The sequence below is a fragment of the Pseudochaenichthys georgianus genome, unplaced genomic scaffold (assembly GCF_902827115.2).
Source record: "Pseudochaenichthys georgianus unplaced genomic scaffold, fPseGeo1.2 scaffold_519_arrow_ctg1, whole genome shotgun sequence".
Classification (NCBI taxonomy): domain Eukaryota; kingdom Metazoa; phylum Chordata; class Actinopteri; order Perciformes; family Channichthyidae; genus Pseudochaenichthys; species Pseudochaenichthys georgianus.
Genome location: NW_027263080.1, coordinates 141,182 through 165,000, shown reverse-complemented (window position 1 = coordinate 165,000; position 23,819 = coordinate 141,182). Strand labels below are relative to the sequence as shown.

Below are 23,819 nucleotides of genomic sequence, written 5' to 3'. Positions count from 1 at the left end.
GGATCCAGGTGGCGCTGTTAAGACACGCCCATTTTCATACATGTAGGACATTCACTGATAGGGCTGGGATCCAGGTGGCGCTGTTAAGCCACGCCCATTTTCATACATGTAGGACATTCACTGATAGGGCTGGGATCCAGGTGGCGCTGTTAAGCCACGCCCATTTTCATACATGTAGGACATTCACTGATAGGGCTGGGATCCAGGTGGCGCTGTTGAGCCACGCCCATTTTCATACATGTAGGACATTCACTGATAGGGCTAGGATCCAGGTGGCGCTGTTGAGCCACGCCCATTTTTCAACAGGTTTGAATGTTTTGCTCAAAAAATGATTTCATTTTCAAAAAAGAAATGGTCCCTTAAATCTGTGACTTTATTGGTGAACAAATAATAAAACAAAATGAATAATAACATTAAAATAATCATAATAATACATAGTAAAATAACAATAGTAATAATTACTAATAACTAATTATATCATCGCTGTAAAAACTCTCTGCTGCGCTGTTACTGTGTAGTAGCACAAACATGCCTTACATTTCAAATGTCCCACTTCCTGTTGGTTTTACGGTCTCGCTCCGATATCGTTTTTTAACATTCTCCCTGTGTTCCATATACGGACCACATGTTGGACGTTGGCTGAGAGTCATTCTGCCACGCTCATTCAGAACCCTATGTTATGCATTTTTCACTATGTTTACATTCTCGGACCCAAAAAACATTTCATTTTCACACGTGTTTCGGCACCTCTGCTATCGTTAAAGGAAAATAAAAATAATCATATTAATACAATAAAAATCGTAATTAGGGATGTTCCGATCACCTTTTTTTTGCTCCCGATCCGATTCCGATCATTTGATTTTGACAATCTGCCGATACCGATTTTTCCCGATCCGATCTTTATGCAATGCATTAAGAGAAAAAAAAGGTAACAGATAACGGCTGGCCATCCAACGCGATGAGTTCAGCTATCTTGGCTGTTATCTTCGTGGCCTTTTCTCTGTTCTGGGGCAGTTTCTCTTTCCTTTTGAAAGTCTCTGAAAGTGTCGGTTGTTTCCGTGCCGTTACCTGAGTGGCCGCTGTGTACTCGTCGTGTTGTTGTTGTTGTTTGTTTCTCAGGTGGCGTATCAGATTGGTCGTGTTGAACGTAGCTCTGTTCTTTCCACCACGCGGAACCTCTGCCTTGCAAACATTGCATCTGGCTGTTACACTGCCTTCGCTTTCAATTTCATAATACTTCCAAACTCCTGACATTTTCTCCGTCCCGACTCCCGAGTCCCCAGCTGAACGTAGCCTCTCGTTAGCTTGCTGCTACTATCAGACACTGCGCCCACTCTGTTGCTTTGAGAGGAATAAGCAGGTCTGAAAACAAGCCCAAAGGAAGCAACACATACATGATGTTGTGTAATTTTAAACCAAAACTAAGTCCTCAGGATGACTTTAAGACGTGAACATGGGCGTTTTTGTTTTGTAACATTAAATAAATAAAACAAAAAATTCTAAAAAATTCTATAAAAAAAATCCCGATCCCCGATTTTTTTTCTCCCGATCCCCGATTTTTTGAAAATCACGTGATCGGCTCCGATCCCCGATCACGTGATCGGATCGGGACATCTCTAATCGTAATAATAAAATTAAAATCTTAATAGTGACAAATAACTTATAACTTCTGCATCACTGCTGTGAAAACGACTCTCTGCGATGTAGCTGGAAACTCAGACTTTGCCCGTTTCACACCGACGAACCGTTTTTTATTTTCAGCCTCCGTTTTGTTCCCACCGCCCAGAGCCCGACTGGTGCTGCGTCATCGTTTGCGTCATGACGTAACCGTTTACGTGCCTGCGCCATAAAGCCAAACCGTGCGGAAACCCCTCACATCGACAACAACAATGGCCGATTGTATTGAAGCGCTGCTCGTTTTACTTTTGTTTTGTCGAAACCAAATGGAAGTAGTCGGACGACTTCACTGCGAAATGTCCATTCGACACAAGCGACTTTCAACCAGCGGTTTCCATCTCTCGCTGCGATAATCAAATTGTCTATATTTGGACTTTTTCTAAAAAATTCTATATTTGGACTTTTTCCATCGACTGTATTTATAAATGGACGTAGTGTCCGTGACGTCACCCATAGGATTCTGCAGAGTTGCAGTGAAGCCCTTAGTGGGCGGAGTCGGCCACTAACAAGTCTAATCCCGCCTGCTCCAAATAAGGGCAAAGAGGCGGGACCTGCTGCCTCCGAACTGGAAGTAAACAGAGCTAGCTCAGGCTAAGAAGCTAAGCTAACATGAATGCATACCAAGTTACTGCTCACAGTGTCGTTCCCCTAAACGTTACATTCATAATCACATGAGACAATCTGCAAGAGAATTAGCTATATTTTGTTATTCTTAATGCTCGTCATTCACACGTTAAGAAAAGAAGTACCGATACATAGCAGAACAATTGTGGCGATGTTCAGCTTAATAAGCCTTGTTCAACATCATTTATTTAGCTAATACTACAGCAGGCGAACCAAGTCTGCGTTTCGCTGCATTCCTTGATCTCCAGTTATAACGACGGACTCCACCCCCCGGACCTAACGGAGCCGCAGAGGGCTAGCATCCATGGCTAGAAAACATGTTTTTTTCTGCTGTGAAGTTGGGCATGTTAACATGGGGGTCTATGGAAACTGCTCCTTTCTGCAGCCAGTCCCTAGCGGCCCATGTATGAACTGCAGTGTGTGGCACTTCCGTATTGGCGTCCCGGCTGTTCCTCAGAGTTTGCTGCTTGACTTTTTCTCAATTTCTATATTTGGACTTTTTCTAAGCATTTCTATATTTGGACCTCCATCGCCCATACCTGTAGTTTTGTGACGGAGCGTGGGTGAAGGGTTCGTGACGGGTAGGTGATGCCTCAGATAAGGGGCTTTTAGTTGTTGTTCAGGAGGCTGATCCCCACCTCCGACGTAAGCGTGACGTATGCGGTTCTTGCTTCTAGATCAGGGATGGGCAAATGGCGGCCCGCGGCCCGCACCTCCTCTTTTTGCGGCCCTCAGATGAATTAATAAACAACGTAAATAATAAAAAAAATATATATATACATATTTCTTTTTTACGTGTAGTACTGATACCATCCACTAGACTCTTAGTTACGTCGCGAGCTGCGTAGATGATTTCAAATACCGCGAAATAATCTGTGACGCATTTGTGTCTGTGTTGACATTCGAATGCAGAGACTGGCTACAAGTGTTTTAGCTTCAAGTTAGACAACTAATGTCTGGGTTAGTGTTCATGACTTCATGTGTGTGTCATCCATCCATCTTCTCCCGCTTATCCGTGGTCGGGTCGCGGGGGTAGCAGTTCCAGCAGAGCCCCAAACTTTCTTTTCCCTGGCGACATCATGTGTCATGTGTGTGTCATCTAATAGTTAATCTCAATACACACACATTTTCCGTGCTTTCCAATAGTGTAAAATAGTTTTATTCCACTGTTTAATAACCTGTTCAATACAAACATGCCACTTGTAGAAATGAAATGAAATGTCTGTGAACTGATATTTGTTCAGTGGCTTATTAGAGGATGTTCCCTTTGATTGTAAAATGTCAATGAAGATGTCAGACTTAGTATATTTGTTAATAATTACATACGACACATGGCATTGTGTGTGTGTGTGTGTGTTCCAAGTGGATCTGCGCCCCCTGGTGGCCAGTGCATCAACGATGTGGCCCCCACCACCATCAAAGTTGCCCATCCCTGTTCTAGATGGACACTTTGTTCGAGCTTGGTAAGAATCGCTCTAGCTCCGAACCGGCCCTGGAACCGCGTTGGTGTGAAAGCGGCATCAGAGACGGCATGTAGAGAAATGTGTGTCTCCATGCTGTCGGGTAGTTTAGGAAATATTAAGTCGGCAGGCGTGAAATGGCCTGCTCGCTTCCTGTGTAATGGAGCGCTCGTCGTCAGGGGAACTGACACAAACAGAGCAATGAGTGCGTCGTGTGTGACGGAGCTGTCAGCAAGGCGTTCACTAAACACGCCACAGAACATTTCTATTAGGTTTTTAATATACTGTTCGCTAAAGAAGGGATGGGGATGAGCAACCAATCACAAACTGTCTTCATGACAAATAGATAAAGTGGATAATGGACCTCCTTTGCAGATTTGAGCCGGAAGCCCTGAAGTGAGATTGAAATAGTCTTCTGTGTTATTGTCTCACTTTTCACTTATCGCGAAGCATTTGAGTTAAAAAACCCAAAGCTTGTTGAGGGAAAGTAAATCTTGAACCTTGATCTGTAGAGATGTCCCGATCCGATCACGTGATTTTCAAAAGATCGGAATCGGGAGAAAAAAATCGGGGATCGGGAATTTTTAATTTAAATTTTTTTTTTTTATTGTATTTAATGTTACAAAACAAAAATGACCATGTTCACGTCTTAAAGTCATCCTGAGGACTTAGCTTTGGTTTAAAATTACACAACATCATGTATATGTTGCTTGGGCTTGTTTTCAGACCTGGTTGCTTATTCCTCTGAAAGCAACAGAGTGGGCGCAGTGTCTGATAGCAGCAGCAAGCTAACGAGAGGCTACGTTCAGCTGGTGGCTCGGGAGTCGGGACAGAGAACATGTCAGGAGTTTGGAAGTATTATAAATTGAAAGCGAAGGCAGTGTAACAGCCAGATGCAATGTTTGCAAGGAGGAGGAAAGAACAGAGCTACGTTCAACACGACCAATCTAATACGCCACCTGAGAAACAAACAACAACAACACGGCGAGTACACAGCGGCCACTCGGGTAACGGCACGGAAACAACCGACACTTTCAGAGACTTTCAAAAGGAAAGAGAAACTGCCCCAGAACAGAGACAAGGCCAAACAATAACAGCCAAGATAGCTGAACTCATCGCGTTGGATGACCAGCCGTTATCTGTTACCTTTCTTTTTCTCTTAATGCATTGCATAAAGACGGATCGGGAAGAATCGGTATCGGCAGATTGTCAAAATCAAATGATCGGAATCGGATCGGGAGCAAAAAAAGGTGATCGGGACATCCCTATTGATCTGGGGATATGCACCAGTTGCAAACAAATCCTATTGTATTATTCGTTCCTAAACAAGAGAGGGAAATGACCGATCAATCACAAACACGTTTTGTACTAAACAACGAGACAGTAATGTATTTTATTTCATTGTACAAACATTAATAATAAGAGAGTCCATATCATCTGTTTCTGTCTCTGCAGCCCTCCCTGAACCCGGAGGGGGGGGTCTGACTGTGACGTCGTTCTGCTGAACCGATGGAGCGTCAGGAACTACGAAGTCCAGCGAGGCGACGTCGTCTCCGTCATGTGAGTCAAAGAAACCCTCCGTCTTATAGCCAGTCGTGTCACGAAGTTGAAACGCACGGCAGTAGGACTCAAATGCACGACTCCAGGAGAGAGAGTTGGAGTATAAGAACAATACTTTATTTTCAGTTTTCGGGGATGAAAACTAACTATCAGAAAATATAACAAATAAGGTTTATCAAAGAGTATCACTGAAGAGAAAGCGCTGACATGAGGTAAGTGGGATCAGGTGGAAACAGGTTGATAACGGCATGGACACGAGGATAGGGAGTCAAGGGACCTGGAACGAGACGCACAAGAGTACCAAAATAAAACAGGAAGTGGAAGACGAGACAAAAAGGACTTTACTGTCCATTAAGAAACACGACAAGACTAACACGACCGAGACACAGCAAGTCGGTCGTTCCGTGCGTCCAGACGCATTTAGGAGTAGTCTGTGGTGAGAATGGGAACGGGACGTCAACAACGGTAAGTGGGACATCTTTGGAGGGTACCAGCTGAACCTGTACGTCTCTTCGTCCCTCGGTCGGTAGGCTCTGTAGTCACTGGATGCAACGAGGCGACGTCGTCTCCGTCATGCGAGTCGATGAAAACCCTCCGTCTTACTACACTCGCAGTGAGCCATTCAATCGGGAGGTTGTGTCATGCACCCAGAAGCACTTTAAAACAAAGAATCAAATATGGTGGCTGATGATGACGATGACCTGAACTTTTATTTACATGAATAATTTATGCTCGAGGCGGACCACGAACGTTTTCCAGCTTCTTCCTGCCCCTTTTGAACATGACGGAACTATTTAAGTGTTCATCATGTCCGATGCATCAGATCCGACAGACAGGAAACGCTGAATATATAGAGACGCTATCCTCCCAATATGGCCGAGGCGCCCCTGAATGCACCGTGGATCCCTTTCGCCACTTTTACTTGTATTTGTACTCGGCGCTCAGTATACGTTGCCGCGGTGTTTCTGTGAAAGTCTTCCCGGCTGATTGAAGCTGCAGACTGAGATCTCACAGGTCTGACTGCCTCTCGGAAGCGGTTTGATAGTACGAGGGCGACGCGGTCACGTTTTCCATTTGAGGTGTTTGCTGAGCAGCAGCCTGCGGAGGAGAAACCCACTCCTCCAATCACAAGAGAGAGGAAGCCAGGGCTGCATTCAGAAAGCTATCCTCCGAGCATCTGCTCCTTAACCTGGAGCGCTGGTAATACTTTGTTACTGTACTTAAGTACATGTTTCTGGTATCAGTACTTTACTCCACTACTTACTACCACTTTTTACTTTGACTTCTTACATGTTGAACTCAAATACCTTGTACTTTCTTACTTCTCTCATGTTGAACTCAAATACCTGTACTTCTACTTCTCACATGGTTGAACTCAAATACCTGTATTTCTACTTCTTACATGTTGAACTCAAATACCTGTACTTTCTACTTCTTACATGTTGAACTCAAATACCTGTACTTTCTACTTCTCACATGTTGAACTCAAATACCTGTACTTTCTACTTCTCACATGTTGAACCTCAAATACCTGTACTTTCTACTTCTTACATGTTGAACTCAAATACCTGTACTTTCTACTTCTTACATGTTGAACTCAAATACCAGTACTTTCTACTTCTCAGATGTTGAACTCAAATACCTGTACTTTCTACTTCTCACATGTTGAACTCAAATACCTGTACTTTCTACTTCTTACATGTTGAACTCAAATACCTTTACTTTCTACTTCTCACATGTTGAACTCAAATACCTGTACTTTCTACTTCTCAGATTGTTGAACTCAAATACCTGTACTTTCTACTTCTCACATGTTGAACTCAAATACCTGTACTTTCTACTTCTTACATGTTGAACTCAAATACCTGTACTTTCTACTTCTTACATGTGAACTCAAATACCTGTACTTTCTACTTCTTACATGTTGAACTCAAATACCTGTACTTTCTACTTCTCACATGTTGAACACAAATACCTGTACTTTCTACTTCTCACATGTTGAACTCAAATACCGGTACTTTCTACTTCTACATGTTGAACCCAAATACCTGTACTTTCTACTTCTCACATGTTGAACTCAATACCTGTACTTTCTACTTCTTCATGTTTGAACTCAAATACCTTTACTTTCTACTTCTCACATGTTGAACTCAAATACCTGTACTTTCTACTTCTTACATGTTGAACTCAAATACCTGTACTTTCTACTTCTCTCATGTTGAACCTCAAATACCTGTACTTTCTACTTCTCTACATGTTGAACTCAAATACCTGTACTTTCTACTTCTCACATGTTGAACTCAAATACCTGTACTTTCTACTTCTTACATGTTGAACTCAAATACCTGTACTTTCTACTTCTTACATGTTGAACTCAAATACCTGTACTTTCTACTTCTCACATGTTGAACTCAAATACCTGTACTTTCTACTTCTCACATGTTGAACTCAAATACCTGTACTTTCTACTTCTTACATGTTGAACTCAAATACCTGTACTTTCTACTTCTCACATGTTGAACTCAAATACCTTTACTTTCTACTTCTCACATGTTGAACTCAAATACCTGTACTTTCTACTTCTCAGATGTTGAACTCAAATACCTGTACTTTCTACTTCTTACATGTGAACTCAAATACCTTACTTTCTACTTCTCACATGTTGAACTCAAATACCTGTACTTTCTACTTCTCAGATGTTGAACTCAAATACCTGTACTTTCTACTTCTCACATGTTGAACTCAAATACCTGTACTTTCTACTTCTTACATGTTGAACTCAAATACCTGTACTTTCTACTTCTTACATGTTGAACTCAAATACCTGTACTTTCTACTTCTTACATGTTGAACTCAAATACCTGTACTTTCTACTTCTCACATGTTGAACACAAATACCTGTACTTTCTACTTCTCACATGTTGAACTCAAATACCTGTACTTTCTACTTCTTACATGTTGAACCCAAATACCTGTACTTTCTACTTCTTACATGGTGAACTCAAATACCTGTACTTTCTACTTCTCACTGTTGAACCAAATACCTGTACTTTCTACTTCTCACATGTTGAACTCAAATACCTGTACTTTCTACTTCTACATGTTGAACCCAAATACCTGTACTTTCTACTTCTCACATGTTGAACACAAATACCTGTACTTTCTACTTCTTCATGTTGAACACAAATACCTGTACTTTCTACTTCTCACATGTTGAACTCAAATACCTGTACTTTCTACTTCTCTCATGTTGAACTCAAATACCTGTACTTTCTACTTCTCTACATGTTGAACTCAAATACCTGTACTTTCTACTTCTCTCATGTTGAACTCAAATACCTGTACTTTCTACTTCTTACATGTTGAACTCAAATACCTGTACTTTCTACTTCTTACATGTTGAACTCAAATACCTGTACTTTCTACTTCTTACATGTTGAACTCAAATACCTGTACTTTCTACTTCTCACATGTTGAACTCAAATACCTGTACTTTCTACTTCTCACATGTTGAACTCAAATACCTGTACTTTCTACTTCTTACATGTTGAACTCAAATACCTGTACTTTCTACTTCTTACATGTTGAACTCCAAATACCTGTACTTTCTACTTCTCACATGTTGAACTCAAATACCTGTACTTTCTACTTCTCAGATGTTGAACTCAAATACCTGTACTTTCTACTTCTTACATGTTGAACTCAAATACCTGTACTTTCTACTTCTCACATGTTGAACTCAAATACCTGTACTTTCTACTTCTTACATGTGGAACTCAAATACCTGTACTTTCTACTTCTTACATGTTGAACTCAAATACCTGTACTTTCTACTTCTCACATGTTGAACTCAAATACCTGTACTTTCTACTTCTACATGTTGAACTCAAATACCTGTACTTTCTACTTCTCACATGTTGAACTCAAATACCTGTACTTTCTACTTCTCATGTTGAACTCAAATACCTGTACTTTCTACTTCTTACATGTTGAACTCAAATACCTGTACTTTCTACTTCTTACATGTTGAACTCAAATACCTGTACTTTCTACTTCTCACATGTTGAACCCAAATACCTTTACTTCTACTTCTTACATGTTGAACTCAAATACCTGTACTTGTCTACTTCTCTCATGTTGAACCCAAATACCTGTACTTTCTACTTCTTACATGTTGAACGCAAATACCTGTATTTCTACTTCTTACATGTTGAACTCAAATACTTTACTTTCTACTTCTTACATGTTGAACTCAAATACCTGTACTTTCTACTTCTTACATGTTGAACCCAAATACCTGTACTTTCTACTTCTTACATGTTGAACTCAAATACCTGTACTTTCTACTTCTCACATGTTGAACACAAATACCTGTACTTTCTACTTCTCACATGTTGAACTCAAATACCTGGTACTTTCTACTTCTTACATGTTGAACACAATACCTGTACTTTCTACTTCTAACATGTTGAACTCAAATACCTGTACTTTCTACTCTCCATGTTGAACTCAAATACCTGTACTTTCTACTTCTCACATGTTGAACCCAAATAACCTGTACTTTCTACTTCTCCACATGTTGAACTCCAAATACCTGTACTTCTACTTCTCTCATGTTGAACTCAAATACCTGTACTTTCTACTTCTTACATGTTGAACCCAAATACCTGTACTTTCTACTTCTTACATGTTGAACTCAAATACCTGTACTTTCTACTTCTCTCATGTTGAACTCAAATACCTGTACGTTCTACTTCTCTCATGTTGAACCCAAATACCTGTACTTTCTACTTCTTACATGTTGAACTCAAATACCTGTACTTTCTACTTCTCTCATGTTGAACTCAAATACCTGTACTTTCTACTTCTCACATGTTGAACTCAAATCCCTGTACTTTCTACTTCTTACATGTTGAACTCAAATACCTGTACTTTCTACTTCTTACATGTTGAACTCAAATACCTGTACTTTCTACTTCTCACATGTTGAACCCAAATACCTGTACTTTCTACTTCTTACATGTTGAACTCAAATACCTGTACTTTCTACTTCTCACATGTTGAACCCAAATACCTGTACTTTATACTTCTTACATGTTGAACCCAAATACCTGTACTTATCGACTCATCGACGGCAGGTGTTTCCTATGGTTTAGCCCCTCTCTAGCACTTGCCTTCCTGTCAGAAGCACTCAGAATAAAAGACAAATTAACCGTCCAATTTAAAAACCCAGAACTTCCTTCACTGTAGAATGCACATACAGAAACACATACGAAGCACTGGACCATTCACTGGAGGTGTGTTGCCTCATAAGTTCTGTTATGAGAAAAATCAATCCAAATGTAGGTAAATTATTCTTGATTACTTGAAAATGCCTTAACAGGTTAAACAATCAAAATTCAAAACAAAACGTTATATAATAACACAGTAAATAAAAAAAAAAATGAAATTAAAATAAATAAAAAAAAATTAAAATAAATAAATAAAAAAAATAAAAAAAATAAATAATAAATAAAATTAATAAATAAAATAAATTAATAACATAAATTAAATTAATAAATAAATTAAACTCTATTTTCGTGGTGGTTGTGTGTTATTAGTGGCGCTGAGTGTGTGGCAGTACTGGAGGCGTCGTATTTTAGTTTTCAGAAGAGGAAGGAAAGTGAAATGTTGTGGTTATTAGAGACTGTAAACTCCTTCAGCCCAGATGCTTTGAAGTTCAGAAATAAACCAGGAGCTGAAACTCTGACAGCATCAGACTTCATGTTTCTAATAATTATAATAAGGAGTCATCTCCAAGCCTCCGGGGACAGACGCGTAAAATACATCGGTTTGTTTTTCTCACTTGGTTTTGAACAAACGCTGAAAACCCACTGAGAGGAAATCAGGTACAAAGTGTTTGAGGCGAAGAAAACAAGGAGCCCGCGGGGTTTCTAAAAACATCCCCAACGACGAGACAAACTGAGATAACGAGGAGAAAATAAACGAGTTCCTGTGCATGCTGGGTAATGTAGTCACAATGAGTCTGTTACTACTTCATGCAGATTGAAAAACAAATGAAGTTGCGTGACTTTATTCCTCTTGAGGTTTCGAGTTAATAAATCCTGAGGTTTCTCGTCATGTTTTCTGATAACTCTTTAAAGTAGAGACACTACATACTGATATACACCTGAACATCAGCAGGAGAGGACTCTTTAAAGTAGAGACACTACATACTGATATACACCTGAACATCAGCAGGAGAGGACTCTTTAAAGTAGAGACACTACATACTGATATACACCTGAACATCAGCAGGAGAGGACTCTTTAAAGTAGAGACACTACATACTGATATACACCTGAACATCAGCAGGAGAGGACCTCTTTAAAGTAGAAACACCACATACTGATATACACCTGAACATCAGCAGGAGAGGACTCTTTAAAGTAGAGACACTACATACTGATATACACCTGAACATCAGCAGGAGAGGACTCTTTAAGTAGAGACACTACATGCTGATATACACCTGAACATCAGCAGGAGAGGACTCTTTAAAGTAGAGACACTACATACTGATATACACCTGAACATCAGCAGAGAGGACTCTTTAAAGTAGAGACACTACATACTGATATACACCTGAACATCAGCAGGAGAGGACTCTTTAAAGTAGAGACACTACATACTGATATACACCTGAACATCAGCAGGAAGGACTCTTTAAAGTAGAGACACTACATACTGATATACACCTGAACATCAGCAGGAGAGGACTCTTTAAAGTAGAGACACTACATACTGATATACACCTGAACATCAGCAGGAGAGGACTCTTTAAAGTAGAGACACTACATACTGATATACACCTGAACACCAGCAGGAGAGGACTCTTTAAAGTAGAGACACTACATACTGATATACACCTGAACATCAGCAGGAGAGGACTCTTTAAAGTAGAGACACTACATACTGATATACACCTGAACATCAGCAGGAGAGGACTCTTTAAAGTAGAGACACTACATACTGATATACACCTGAACACCAGCAGGAGAGGACTCTTTAAAGTAGAGACACTACATACTGATATACACCTGAACATCAGCAGGAGAGGACTCTTTAAAGTAGAGACACTACATACTGATATACACCTGAACATCAGCAGGAGAGGACTCTTTAAAGTAGAGACACTACATACTGATATACACCTGAACACCAGCAGGAGAGGACTCTTTAAAGTAGAGACAATACAATGTTTTTTGGGGGGATTTCCCTGTTATATCGGTCGGTAAAGGCTCCTTTATTTACATCTTGAACATAGTGACATCACTACGGAACATGTGCGCTCCTATTGCTCTTCAGACAAAATTAATGAATACAATGAAATAATTAAAGAAATATGAAGAAAATAATACATTAAAATAAAAATAACTACCAAATACAAATACTGAAAGAAATTATGAATTAACAAATTAAAATATATACACCAATACAAGAGGGTTAATGCTAATAATAATAAATAGGATAATGAAAAAGAAGACCGACAGTGGGGGGATATTAGTTGAAGTTATAAGGAATGAGATCAGCTGTTGTTTAAAAGAGTTTTCCTCCCTTCCTGTAACACATCAAAGACTCCACTCACACACACTCCTGCACTCACACACACGCCTGCGCTCACACACACGCCTGCGCTCACACACACTCCTGCGCTCACACACACGCCTGCGCTCACACACACGCCTGCGCTCACACACACTCCTGCTCCCTGCTGGGATACCCCTCGGTGTGCGTGATGCTTCGTTTAGCGGCGGTGGATTGTCCCTCAGACGCTGACATAATGAGGGCAGAGGGAAGCGCTACGCTAACTATGCTAACGCCGGGGGGAGTGCCACACTTAGAGGCAGCAGGTGCAGCAATCAGGAGGCAGATTCACCCAGACGTAAATACACATTTAAAGCTCGATCAGGAAACACTGAGTACTTGGTTGTTTTCATGTTATTACTTTACGTTAGAGGGGTTGAACACAATTCAAACAAACAAAAAGAAATGTTATTTTTAAGGATATTTTTCAAAGTCAAATCTAAAAGTCAACATTTTGTAAAACGGTTTAAAATCAAAGTTTTTGAGGGAAATCTTCAATAAAAAACCCCCTCTGGAGGGAACACGGGGATTTTAACCTTTGCCGACCATTTACATGCACTAAAACCTATATAACACGCTACAGCAGGGGTGTCAAGCTCAATTTCATTGCGGGCCACATTCGCATAAAGGATGCTCTCAAAGGGCCGGTTGTAACTATATAAATATATATATATAAAATAATGTATTATATGACATTATTGCCTCTGAATTGGATTATTATCGGATAGGATAATAACTTAGTAACTAACTGCGTCTGAAAGCAGAAGTCCAGGGCAAATAATTGCAAGTCTCTTCAGTGCGCATGTCACAAACAAGATGCTTTGTGGGACATGTAGTTTATTGGGCAACCTGCTTCTGTAAAGTGCATGGAAACCGTATAATAAACGTATTATATTCTTTGCAAGCTCTTGCGGGGCCACAGAAAATGAAGCCGCGGGCCGGATTTGGCCCCCGGGCCTTGAGTTTGAGACCCCTGCACTACAGGAAAGGTGACAGGATAGGACTTCTTTAACCAGACTGCATCAATACATCTGAAAGTGTAAATGTGAAGCAGCTCAACATTTTTCTTTCTTTGCCTAAATCCTACTCGCCCACATTTGTAAGTCTTCCGGCCATTCCCTTTTTAGTTTTTTTTTGCTGACCTAAATCCTACCGGCTAGTACAGGCGGTGAGGGCAGGTGGTGAGGTCCACCGCCTGCCCTCACTCCCTGTTACATTTGTAAGTGTTCCGCCCACACGCCTCTGGGCTGGGCCGTTTTGATACCTATGTTCTATCTATCAGATTCACTTTCACACATCAGGGCCCGTAGCGGCTGTCACTGCGCAGTGAACGATCAGGAGCGAGTAACTGAGAGACCGAGCTGGCAGTTGCTTACAGGTGGATGAACAAGCTCCAAAGCGTAAAGGCGTTTTTGTATAGTTTGTGTATAGTATTGTAGCGAGCCCTGGGTTCAGAGGGAGGGGCTTGCATAGGGGAGGGGGGGGGGGGTTGTCAGGGAAACAGGGTTCAGGGGGAGTGGCTGTACGGCTGTTCCCGTAGGATAGAAAAGGGGGAAGTGACGTCTGACCCAGAGGTCGTGTTGCCCACATTCTGTTACTGAGAGCTAGTTAGCTAGCAGGTTTATTGTTCTGGGTGCAGTCGCTTTGCCTCCACTTGCTGTTCAAATAAATGTTGAAAGAAAAAGTTAATCTGTTTACAGTTCTGTTTCATCTGGGTGTCGAGAGATGTATCCATAGATTTAGACCCTAACTTTGCTCTCAAAGTGCACCAGATTGATGCTTTTAACTTCAACATTTAAAAACAAATCTTCCCGGGGGAGCATGCCCCTGGACCCCCCTAGACGAGGTGAGGTCCACCATCTGCCCACACCCCCTGTTAAATGGTCTCACCCACATTGAGGATGCTTCCTACGCCCATGTTTTGTTCCATGCGTCAAGTCAGGCAAATTGGGTCCAGATGTTATTGCATCAAAGATCTGTTAACATTAAAATCACTAAATATATGCTGTAGCTATTCTGCTAGGCAGCTCGAGGGCTGCTCAGGTAACGTGATGGCTTTATGAGTAATTGTCCAAAATATCATTAAATGCAGGGTTTTTGTTAAGTTACATACTTTCGTCGCCGGCCGGCCGATACATGCCGCGCATTAAGTGGGCCTCTGTCAATGAATCCCCGGGCCACGTTTCCTCCCTGTCCGCCCCTAAGAATTAGCCGAGGAGTTTTCTTTCTTCGTGCCTCTGGGTAAAGAAACGGTGGTTTTCAGTGAAGGTCTACGGCTACATCAAAACATGGTGGCAACAGAGTTAGTGGAATAGAAACTCTGCAAGACATCATGAAATGTCTCGGCTTCATGTTAAAGGTAATGATGAGAAATTAACATACACTTTGAGCTCTCAGCTGCTAGAAGTGTACACACCGTAAGGCTCATTACTTATATTATAACTTAATTCATCCTTTTTTTAAAGTATGTTAAAGTCTAATAAACACCTATCTGCACTAGGCTAAAACTGTATGTTGTATTTGCGTTATTCCTCAGACAAAATAAGGCTTTATGGCCCTGACCGAGCGTCCACACTACAGCTTCAGAAAAAACTTGGAGCTGGGCGTGTCTGGAGCTTGGGGATTTTATTCAAGCAACACGACCAACAACCAATCACATGAATCTCCCGCCCCCGACATACAAAGCAAAAAACCCCGGGGATTTTATGCGAGCAATATATATATATATATATATATATATATATATATATAAACTCCCCAAACAGGCGAAAACCTACCAGTTTCCCCCACTGTCTCTGCCACCTCCCTCCATGCTGGTTCCTCCGGTTTGTGTTCCGGGAGGTGAAGAGGGTCTGGTCATACAAAACCGGGTGGTTGCTACGGCGATAGTTAGTTTCTCCTCCGACTTTTTTTGAAATATAGAAATGAACGGCGGGATATCTCTCCCAGCTTAGACGCGGTTTGATTGGCTACGGCTTCAGCTGTCAGATTTTCCGAAACGGGATTTGATTGGCTGGCGCTGGCTACTCCGGCGCCCCCGCGGAGACGGACCGCTCTGCTACCCACAATTCAGTTCGGCGAAAAAGCGAGGCAACGTGACGTCACCCCATGCAAAGTGAATGGGCAGATTGAAGCTGTCGACGCTGTCGGGCCGTTAATGTGACATGTTTGTGTTGATCTGAACTCATCCGTAGTTGGCGGAATGAAAAATGCAAGACATTTAAAATAATGTTGTTTATATTTTTACTTGATGCTTGATTCCATATTCCTGCAGGGAACACTGAACGCCAAACCGTATGATATTCATTTCTCATATTCCGCAATACCGTTGAAAAAGTGGCGAAGGGCGCTTAAGTGGTGCGACAGTGAAACGAGTCCCCTATTCGATTATAAAATAAGTATTTAAATGTGCACACTGCATTTTAGGGAAGGGGATATTTGTTTACATTTTCAAACAGTGCTTTTGTTGTTGTGTTGTTTGTTGTACGCAAAAATTGCACGGTTCACATTTTGCAGTTGTTTCATGCTTTCTGTTTCCTTTATCAGACCCACTGATCAGGGGTTGATAAGTGGGGCCAACACGTATAGGTCTAAACACATTTCCAGTCATTGAAAAGTAAAATAGATACCGTTATATGATTGGATAAAGATATATATATATTAGCCCTAGATCAACGGGAGAAACGAGACGCTAAATGATGTTCGTATATAGATTGATTTATCTGAAGAAGCCATCGCCATAAAGCTGGAAACTGGGCTGAAGGCGGTGCTTTTGTCGTGTTCCCTGCAGGACAGTGACTGAATGAAAACAGACTTTCCCTCGTTGCAAAAGCTCAGTTTCTTCCTTCAAACCAAAGCATGCAGAGGATTGCCGTGAATAGACGTGGGTTTTATCTTCGTGTCAGTTGTGATCCAGAAAAAAGACAAAAGAATGAAGGAATAAATGAAAAATCTGTTAAATTACGTATTTTTTGTAGGGTTAAAGATTATTATTATTTAACTCTATTGTTTAATTTGTTCTTGTCTGAATTCTGAGATTTATCGGAAAAAAAGTAAAAATCATTGTTTTCTCAGAATTTTGTTATTTTTCGAAAAAAGTCCAAAAACCTTTTTTTCCCAGAATTCTGCGATTTCTCAGAAAAAAACCGAAACATTGTTTTTCCCGCAGAATTCTGAGATTTGTTGTTTTTCGAAAAAAGTCCAAAATATTTTTTTGTCTTAATTCTGAGATTTAAAAAAAAAAAATCTAAAATGCAAATTTATTTTTTTTGGGGGAAAAAAATAAAAATTATGTTTTTTTCCCCAGAATTCTGAGATTTATTGAAAAAGACATTTTAGAAAAAAAAGAAAGATTCTTTTTTTTCTCAGAACAAAAAAAAACTGTCTATCACAGTTGGTTAAATCTGAATGTGTATTTATTATTATTAACCGTAATAATTTATACGGTTAAAAGATTATAAAAATCGTGGCCAGAATCGTGTCGAATAACTTTCCTCTTTGACGGTTGGTGTGTTTATCTGACCGATGATTATCCAACCGATCCTGCAGACACATCGCTGCAGTCCTCTTCAAATGCCTGATGAGCGGCTGCTTGAACCCTCGGTCTCGTCCGGTCGCAGTAATGAAAACAAAGCAGCAGGTCTTGTGTCCGTCAGGTTCCTCCTCGGCGTCGGGGCAGTCTGCAGGTTACCTTCTGCAGAGAATGATCCGGAGTCTGATGTTCTGTTCGAGCAGACGAGGATTTGAGAGGAAGAACTGACGGGGATTGATGATTCTGTGTCTGTTCCTCTACAGCAGGGTGCCCACACTCTTTGGCTGGTGAGCTACTTTTGAAATCCCCAGCTCACTGAGGTCTACCGACCAAAATAAAATCCCAAATTGCAAGAGTTGCTGAATAACACGTTTATTTATACACGGGACAATAGGGCTGCAACAAACGACTCATTTGATAATCGATGAATCTATTTATTAATGAAACGATTAATCGACTATTCTGACTTTTACTGTCTGCCTTGCACCATTTCTCAAACGCTCATATGCTTATGCTGAAGTACTCAGATCTTGTACTTGAGTAAAAGTAGAAGTACTCAGATCTTGTACTTGAGTAAAAGTAGAAGTACTCTGATCTTGTACTTGAGTAAAAGTAGAAGTACTCAGATCTTGTACTTGAGTAAAAGTAGAAGTACTCAGATCTTGTACTTGAGTAAAAGTAGAAGTACTCAGATCTTGTACTTGAGTAAAAGTAGAAGTACTCAGATCTTGTACTTGAGTAAAAGTAGAAGTACTCAGATCTTGTACTTGAGTAAAAGTAGAAGTACTCTGATCTTGTTCTTGAGTAACAGTAGAAGTACTCAGATCTTGTTCTTGAGTAAAAGTAGAAGTTCTCAGATCTTGTACTTGAGTAAGAGTAGAAGTACTCAGATCTTGAGTACAAGTAGAAGTACTCAGATCTTGTTCTTGAGTACAAGTAGAAGTACTCAGATATTGTACTTGAGTAAGAGTAGAAGTACTCAGATATTGTACTTGAGTAAAAGTAGAAGTACTCAGATCTTGTACTTGAGTAAAAGTAGAAGTACTCAGATCTTGTACTTGAGTACAAGTAGAAGTACTCAGATCTTGTACTTGAGTAAAAGTAGAAGTACTCAGATATTGTACTTGAGTAAAAGTAGAAGTACTCAGATCTTGTACTTGAGTAAAAGTAGAAGTACTCAGATCTTGTACTTGAGTAAAAGTAGAAATACTCAGATCTTGTACTTGAGTAAAAGTAGAAGTACTCAGATCTTGTACTTGAGTAACAGTAGAAGTACTCAGATCTTGTACTTGAGTAAAAGTAGAAGTACTCTGATCTTGTACTTGAGTAAAAGTAGAAGTACTCAGATCTTGTACTTGAGTAAAAGTAGAAGTACTCAGATCTTGTACTTGAGTAAAAGTAGAAGTACTCAGATCTTGTACTTGAGTAAAAGTAGAAGTACTCAGATCTTGTACTTGAGTAAAAGTAGAAGTACTCAGATCTTGTACTTGAGTAAAAGTAGAAGTACTCTGATCTTGTTCTTGAGTAACAGTAGAAGTACTCAGATCTTGTTCTTGAGTAAAAGTAGAAGTTCTCAGATCTTGTACTTGAGTAAGAGTAGAAGTACTCAGATCTTGAGTACAAGTAGAAGTACTCAGATCTTGTTCTTGAGTACAAGTAGAAGTACTCAGATATTGTACTTGAGTAAGAGTAGAAGTACTCAGATATTGTACTTGAGTAAAAGTAGAAGTACTCAGATCTTGTACTTGAGTAAAAGTAGAAGTACTCAGATCTTGTACTTGAGTACAAGTAGAAGTACTCAGATCTTGTACTTGAGTAAAAGTAGAAGTACTCAGATATTGTACTTGAGTAAAAGTAGAAGTACTCAGATCTTGTACTTGAGTAAAAGTAGAAGTACTCAGATCTTGTACTTGAGTAAAAGTAGAAATACTCAGATCTTGTACTTGAGTAAAAGTAGAAGTACTCAGATCTTGTACTTGAGTAACAGTAGAAGTACTCAGATCTTGTACTTGAGTAAAAGTAGAAGTACTCAGATATTGTACTTGAGTAAAAGTAGAAGTACTCAGATCTTGTACTTGAGTAAAAGTAGAAGTACTCAGATATTGTACTTGAGTAAAAGTAGAAGTACTCAGATCTTGTACTTGAGTAAAAGTAGAAGTACTCAGATCTTGTACTTGAGTAAAAGTAGAAGTACTCAGATCTTGTTCTTGAGTAAAAGTAGAAGTACTCAGATCTTGTACTTGAGTAAAAGTAGAAGTACTCAGATCTTGAACTTGAGTAAAAGTAGAAGTACTCAGATCTTGTACTTGAGTAACAGTAGAAGTACTCAGACCTCTCTGCAGTCTCTTCTCTCTGTGGAACAGGCCTGATGTCTGTGGGTGTGAATCCTCCCTCTGTTGTCTCTCAGGGAGTCGATGCTCCTCTTAAACGATGAAATATGACCCTGAGGCGGTGCCCCCCCCCCCCCACAACAACACTCCCTCGACAGCCTGCTTTCAACATGACAAATGACAAAGGCACGCCAAGGGCAGCTCTGTGGCAACACGAGGACCCCCGGGTATCAGGACAGGAATTATGCCGCTAATCTCCCAGCATTGATATTCCTCCTACGCCGTGGAACCAGGGGACACTAAAGAGTGATGCACACAGCTGGGAGACCAGGGGACACTAAAGAGTGATGCACACAGCTGGGAGACCAGGGGACACTAAAGAGTGATGCACACAGCTGGGAGACCAGGGGACACTAAAGAGTGACGCACACAGCTGGGAGACCAGGGGACACTAAAGAGTGATGCACACAGCTGGGAGACCAGGGGACACTAAAGAGTGACGCACACAGCTGGGAGACCAGGGGACACTAAAGAGTGACGCACACAGCTGGGAGACCAGGGGACACTAAAGAGTGACGCACACAGCTGGGAGACCAGGGGACACTAAAGAGTGATGCACACAGCTGGAGACCAGGGGACACTAAAGAGTGACGCACACAGCTGGAGACCAGGGGACACTAAAGAGTGACGCACACAGCTGGGAGACCAGGGGACACTAAAGAGTGATGCACACAGCTGGAGACCAGGGGACACTAAAGAGTGACGCACACAGCTGGAGACCAGGGGACACTAAAGAGTGACGCACACAGATAGAGACCAGGGGACACTAAAGAGTGACGCACACAGCTGGGAGACCAGAGGACACTAAAGAGTGACGCACACAGCTGGAGACCAGGGGACACTAAAGAGTGACGCACACAGCTGGGAGACCAGGGGACACTAAAGAGTGACGCACACAGCTGGGAGACCAGGGGACACTAAAGAGTGACGCACACAGCTGGGAGACCAGGGGACACTAAAGAGTGACGCACACAGCTGGGAGACCAGGGGACACTAAAGAGTGACGCACACAGCTGGGAGACCAGGGGACACTAAAGAGTGACGCACACAGCTGGGAGACCAGGGGACACTAAAGAGTGACGCACACAGCTGGGAGACCAGGGGACCCTAAAGAGTGACGCACATAGCTGGAGACCAGGGGACACTAAAGAGTGACGCACACAGCTGGGAGACCAGGGGACCCTAAAGAGTGACGCACATAGCTGGAGACCAGGGGACGCTAAAGAGTGACGCACACAGCTGAATCTGCAACGTGTTTTTCCCAAGCCCCCAGGAAGTGCGCCGGACTCAGATGAAAATATTCGTTGTGGCCAAACGGCGGTACTACACTTCCGTTTGGTTGCCAGGCCCGGAGACACTTGTTCCCATTGACTCACACGGGGAAAGAGCGGTCTGTAACTCGTTGGATAATTGTTTTTAAACTAAATAAACTATCCAGCATGAACGCCTGCATAGCCCTTATTAAAAACATTCGGTCCTCAAGTTGTACAAATGTGCTAATAACGTTATTCTGAGTTATTTCCCTCTGCATTATGAACGCGCATCTAACCCACGGGACCGCTCCGCCCGGCACGTTCATGTGACGTGTCCCGACCAATCAGAGCACACTGTGCTCACAGGGAGGGGGGTGCTGGAGCTACAACGAGCCGTTAAAGGCAGAGAGTGACATTCAGTGAAGACACGTAGTTTACAGAGATGCTGTGAGAAACCGATGTGAGTTGCGTTTCTCTTTACCCATGATGCACCATAAGAACGGACCCATATCGCCTCTCTGCCCACGGAGCTGTAATTCAAATCCAGGCTGAAGACTTTTCTTTTTGTCGCTGCTTTTAATTGAACTATTCACATCTTAAACTGCACTGTAACTTTTATCCATGTATTTTTCATTAATGTTTATTTTATTAGCTTTTCTTTTTTAATGCTTAATGTCTTTCATTTTTTTTGTAAAGCACTTTGAATTGCCTTGCGTTGAAAAGTGCTCTATAAATAAACTTGCCTTGCCTAATTCATTATCATACTACATGGGCTGTATGATTAAATCGTGTACCGTAAATGTTATATTAAATAAAGTTAATATTACTTATTATTATATATAGGCTATATTTAGCATGAAAGAATGATTGCACTGTATATATATATACAGTGCAATCATTCTTTCATGCTAAATGAAGCTCTCTTGGATATCAATAGATCCTGTTACAGCGTAATATAAGTACATAACGATGTATGTGTACATTAGCATAATTACTAGCCGCTAGCTGCTAGCTGCCACCTCGTTAATATCAAATCCATCATCATAACATCCATTACCGTGCTGTCATGAGCGAGCGGTGCTACGTGGTGGTACGTGTACGCAAATTGACGTGCTTGATGTGAACACGCACATACGGGTACTTCTCAGGCATGCTGGGTAATCTGTGACGTTTCGCTCTCTCAAAAGTTGGGCGATTTTATCATTATGCGCTAACGAGCAACTCATAGGAATGAATGCGGCCCCGCCTCCCACGCTGGATCCAGTTCTTATACATCCATGGTGTTTCCTAATATACACGTCGGAGGAACTTAAGATGTGTAATAATAATAATAATATTTCCCAAAGCCACATAAAGTAACCTTGAATATATTACCCTCAAGTTCTGTTCAGTGGCACTTGAATATCGTTGAGACAGGTTTACTTCCCCGTTCCGTTTCTATTTTTAGTGTGTGTGAGATTGTTAAAAACGCGTCTCAGAGGAAATCAGCCGCCAGTCGTGTGGAAAGTTTCGGTCCCAGATGACATCAAACGCTGCCGCCGCCATCATTAGCTGTGGGATGTTTTCCTGTTTACATTTTAAAAGATATTCCTCCCTTCATCCACCGTCAGGCTGACAGGAATAAGAAGTGAGCGCTGTTGTTCTGACAGAAAGCCGAGCGCTCTGAGACCGTGGATTTGTTTTCCACTCTGAGATGTTGATAACTTCCCCCGTGTGCTTCCGGCGCTGCTGTCGATGTTTACCTGCCTCACATATTGCTGAAGCTCCACTAATGTTGAGGAGCAAACGCACTGGCAGGTGGATTTAAGACGTGTGTCAGTGCGGAGGAAATGTGATGGGAGACTTCTCCTCTGTCAGGGTTTTAACATCTGGGTTATTTAAAGATGGGATAGGTGTAATGTACACATCTAAAATCCTGGCATGGGTCAACTTTTCCGCACTTCCTGTCCCCTGGTCTGGAGGTCACTGGTTTTCTGAATGTGTTTTGGTTGTTACCCTGAAATAAGGTCTGTTGTTAACACAAGCTGAAGAGATTTTTATTCTACGACAAAAAGTATGTCAGTAAATACCCCACTGGTAAATACCCCACTTTATAGCCCAACATTAGCCACCTTTAGCTTAGCGGTGGTGACGTGAAGTCATGTGACCGTGCTGTAGTTCCTTTATAGCCCAACATTAGCCACCTTTAGCTTAGCGGTGGTGACGTGAAGTCATGTGACCGTGCTGTAGTTCCTTTACAGCCCAACATTAGCTTCCTTTAGCTTAGCGGTGGTGAAGTGAAGTCATGTGACCGTGCTGTAGTTCCTTTATAGCCCAACATTAGCCTCCTTTAGCTTAGCGGTGGTGAAGTGAAGTCATGTGACCGTGCTGTAGTTCCTTTATAGCCCAACATTAGCCTCCTTTAGCTTAGCGGTGGTGACGTGAAGTCATGTGACCGTGCTGTAGTTCCTTTATAGCCCAACATTAGCCTCCTTTAGCTTAGCGGTGGTGAAGTCATGTGACCGTGCTGTAGCTCCTTTATAGCCCAACATTAGTCTCCTTTAGCTTAGCGGTGGTGACGTGAAGTCATGTGACCGTGCTGTAGTTCCTCTATAGCCCAACATTAGCCTCCTTTAGCTTAGCGGTGGTGACGTGAAGTCATGTGACCGTGCTGTAGTTCCTTTATAGCCCAACATTAGCCGCCTTTAGCTTAGCGGTG

General features: G+C 41.5%; 1 protein-coding gene across 1 annotated transcript in view; it reads left to right on the top strand.

Annotated features, from left to right (window-relative positions):
• Nucleotides 1-23,819, top strand: part of immp2l (inner mitochondrial membrane peptidase subunit 2) — a 147,160-nt gene that overhangs the window by 19,166 nt on the left and 104,175 nt on the right. The window contains 2 exon segments of the mRNA XM_034078946.1: nucleotides 5,217-5,231; nucleotides 5,233-5,321. Coding sequence (XP_033934837.1) covers nucleotides 5,217-5,231; nucleotides 5,233-5,321 — 104 coding nt within the window.